A 1,809-nucleotide genomic window follows, 5' to 3' on the forward strand; every position below is an offset into this window, starting at 1 on the left:
CACTTTCGCGCGCCCAATATAGCAGATAACGATGAATCGTTGAGACCAGAGGATGACGGTACCTGAGCGAATCTTACGCACGCGGAAGATTTTCTTTCAAACTCACCCTCCCAACGACTCTGGCGAAATACAAGGCCTTAGCCGCTGTGGCCATCCAGTCGGGCCTATAGGACTTGGCAAGCTGGACTGTGAGGGCCTCTACCAAACGCCCACAAGCAGCATTGAGCACCTCCGAACCGCCATGCTGCTTGAGAAGAGTCGAAGGCCTGAAGGGAGGAGGAGGAGGTGAAGGAAGCACCAACCCTGACAGGATAGCGTACATGAAGACACATAGTGGTATCATGAGGTTGACCAGATTGGATACGGATAAGGTCCCCATCTGAACAACATAGGGCTCGTATGATGGGCTGTAGTGGTCGTCCTATTACCCTCTTGCTCAGTTGGTGAATTAAAGTAACAACAGCCTTGCCGAGCTTCATAAGAGGTACATTCAGCATTCCCAAGGCCCACAGTGCCCGTACCAGACAGTCGTTCACAGCTTCCTGGCTCATGCCGTTGTCACTACCACCTGTATCAAGTCGATGTACAAGGTGGGCGCAGCAGTAGAGAACCTGAGCTCAATCGACATTATAGTCACAACAGGACGCTACTACTACTACTACTACTACTACTACTACTACTACTACTACTACTACTACTACTACTACTACTACCACTACTACTACTACTACTACTACTACTACTACTACTACTACTACTACTACTACTACCAATTTCTCATCCCAAACACGCGTAGCTGCCAACGCCCACAACAAGGAGCTGAGAGCTTCCAAGTCCAGCCCACTAAATTGGCTCAATCGAGACGGTTGTGATAACTGAGCGGCCAGCTCAAATAGGCGTAGTCGAGAGGCTCTGAAGTAATAAGAAGAGGAGTAAACGAAGCCAGATGGACCCTGGCCGTACGTAGCAGCCCACGCTTCTGACGAGGACCAGACCGCCTCTGGCTCCGGTTGGGGCGTAGTGTCATCAGCCCAACCACTTTCGATGTGGAACTAATATACGAACATCAGCAGGTTGAGGCATCATCGTCAATGACTCCTGCTACATTAAGGCCATATGCTATAGCATAGTAGACATATATGCTTCGCTCCGCCGATTTTGATTTCATTTTCAATTGTCGTTGCGAGGCCTCTATGAAGTACCTTCAGCCCACACTTCCAACAACTACCCCAAAGTGATGATGACCACTACTCGCTGTCCCAGACACCCGATATTGCTATAGCCACCAGCACATCGGGGTCATCTACTGCTGTTCTAGTCGAGCAGAGTCGTGAGAAACTAACACCGATAGCAGACAACTACTACATACCCTACTACAGCGTCAAATTACACTTTCTTCTTCTCAATGCTAGTGTCCTTACACCGCAACATCGCCTTGGCCAGCTCGCACAGACTGGCAGAATCACATCTAAGGAAGATGAGGTTGCCACTATGAAGATTCAAAGGAGGCCCGTACTTGGACAGGTCGAAGTCATTGGCTGCGAACTCGAACAGTTTCCTAGACTTCGTCGTGGCTTCCGCAGAGAGTGAGAGGTCATGTAGAGAGCGACAGAGCACCTGCGAGGACGACTTTAACAGAGGCAACTGCACTTCACCATCCATCCTACGTCAGCGCGCAACTCCCGCTTCATCTTAGCGTAGTTGTAGGTACTCATATACTGGCACATTGACTCTAGCAGGTCCGGCCTGATAACAACAACTACTCGTGATAGGAATTCATAGACTTAGGCCTTGATCCCTGTGATACCA

At 49.6% G+C, this 1,809-nt stretch overlaps 1 protein-coding gene across 1 annotated transcript; it reads right to left on the reverse strand.

The window, feature by feature from the left end:
* Positions 1-106: 106 nt before the first annotated feature.
* Positions 107-1,617, reverse strand: Pmar_PMAR011410 (hypothetical protein; the record flags this gene model as incomplete). The annotated part of the gene is made up of 7 exons (XM_002783041.1): positions 107-266; positions 303-379; positions 429-611; positions 1,106-1,202; positions 1,252-1,338; positions 1,391-1,468; positions 1,517-1,617. Coding segments are annotated over 7 exons (783 nt in total), but the record flags the coding sequence as incomplete, so codon positions are not given.
* Between the last annotated feature and the right edge of the window lie 192 nt (positions 1,618-1,809).

The sequence above is a fragment of the Perkinsus marinus genome (genome assembly GCF_000006405.1).
Source record: "Perkinsus marinus ATCC 50983 genomic scaffold scf_1104296937662, whole genome shotgun sequence".
Classification (NCBI taxonomy): domain Eukaryota; phylum Perkinsozoa; order Perkinsida; family Perkinsidae; genus Perkinsus; species Perkinsus marinus.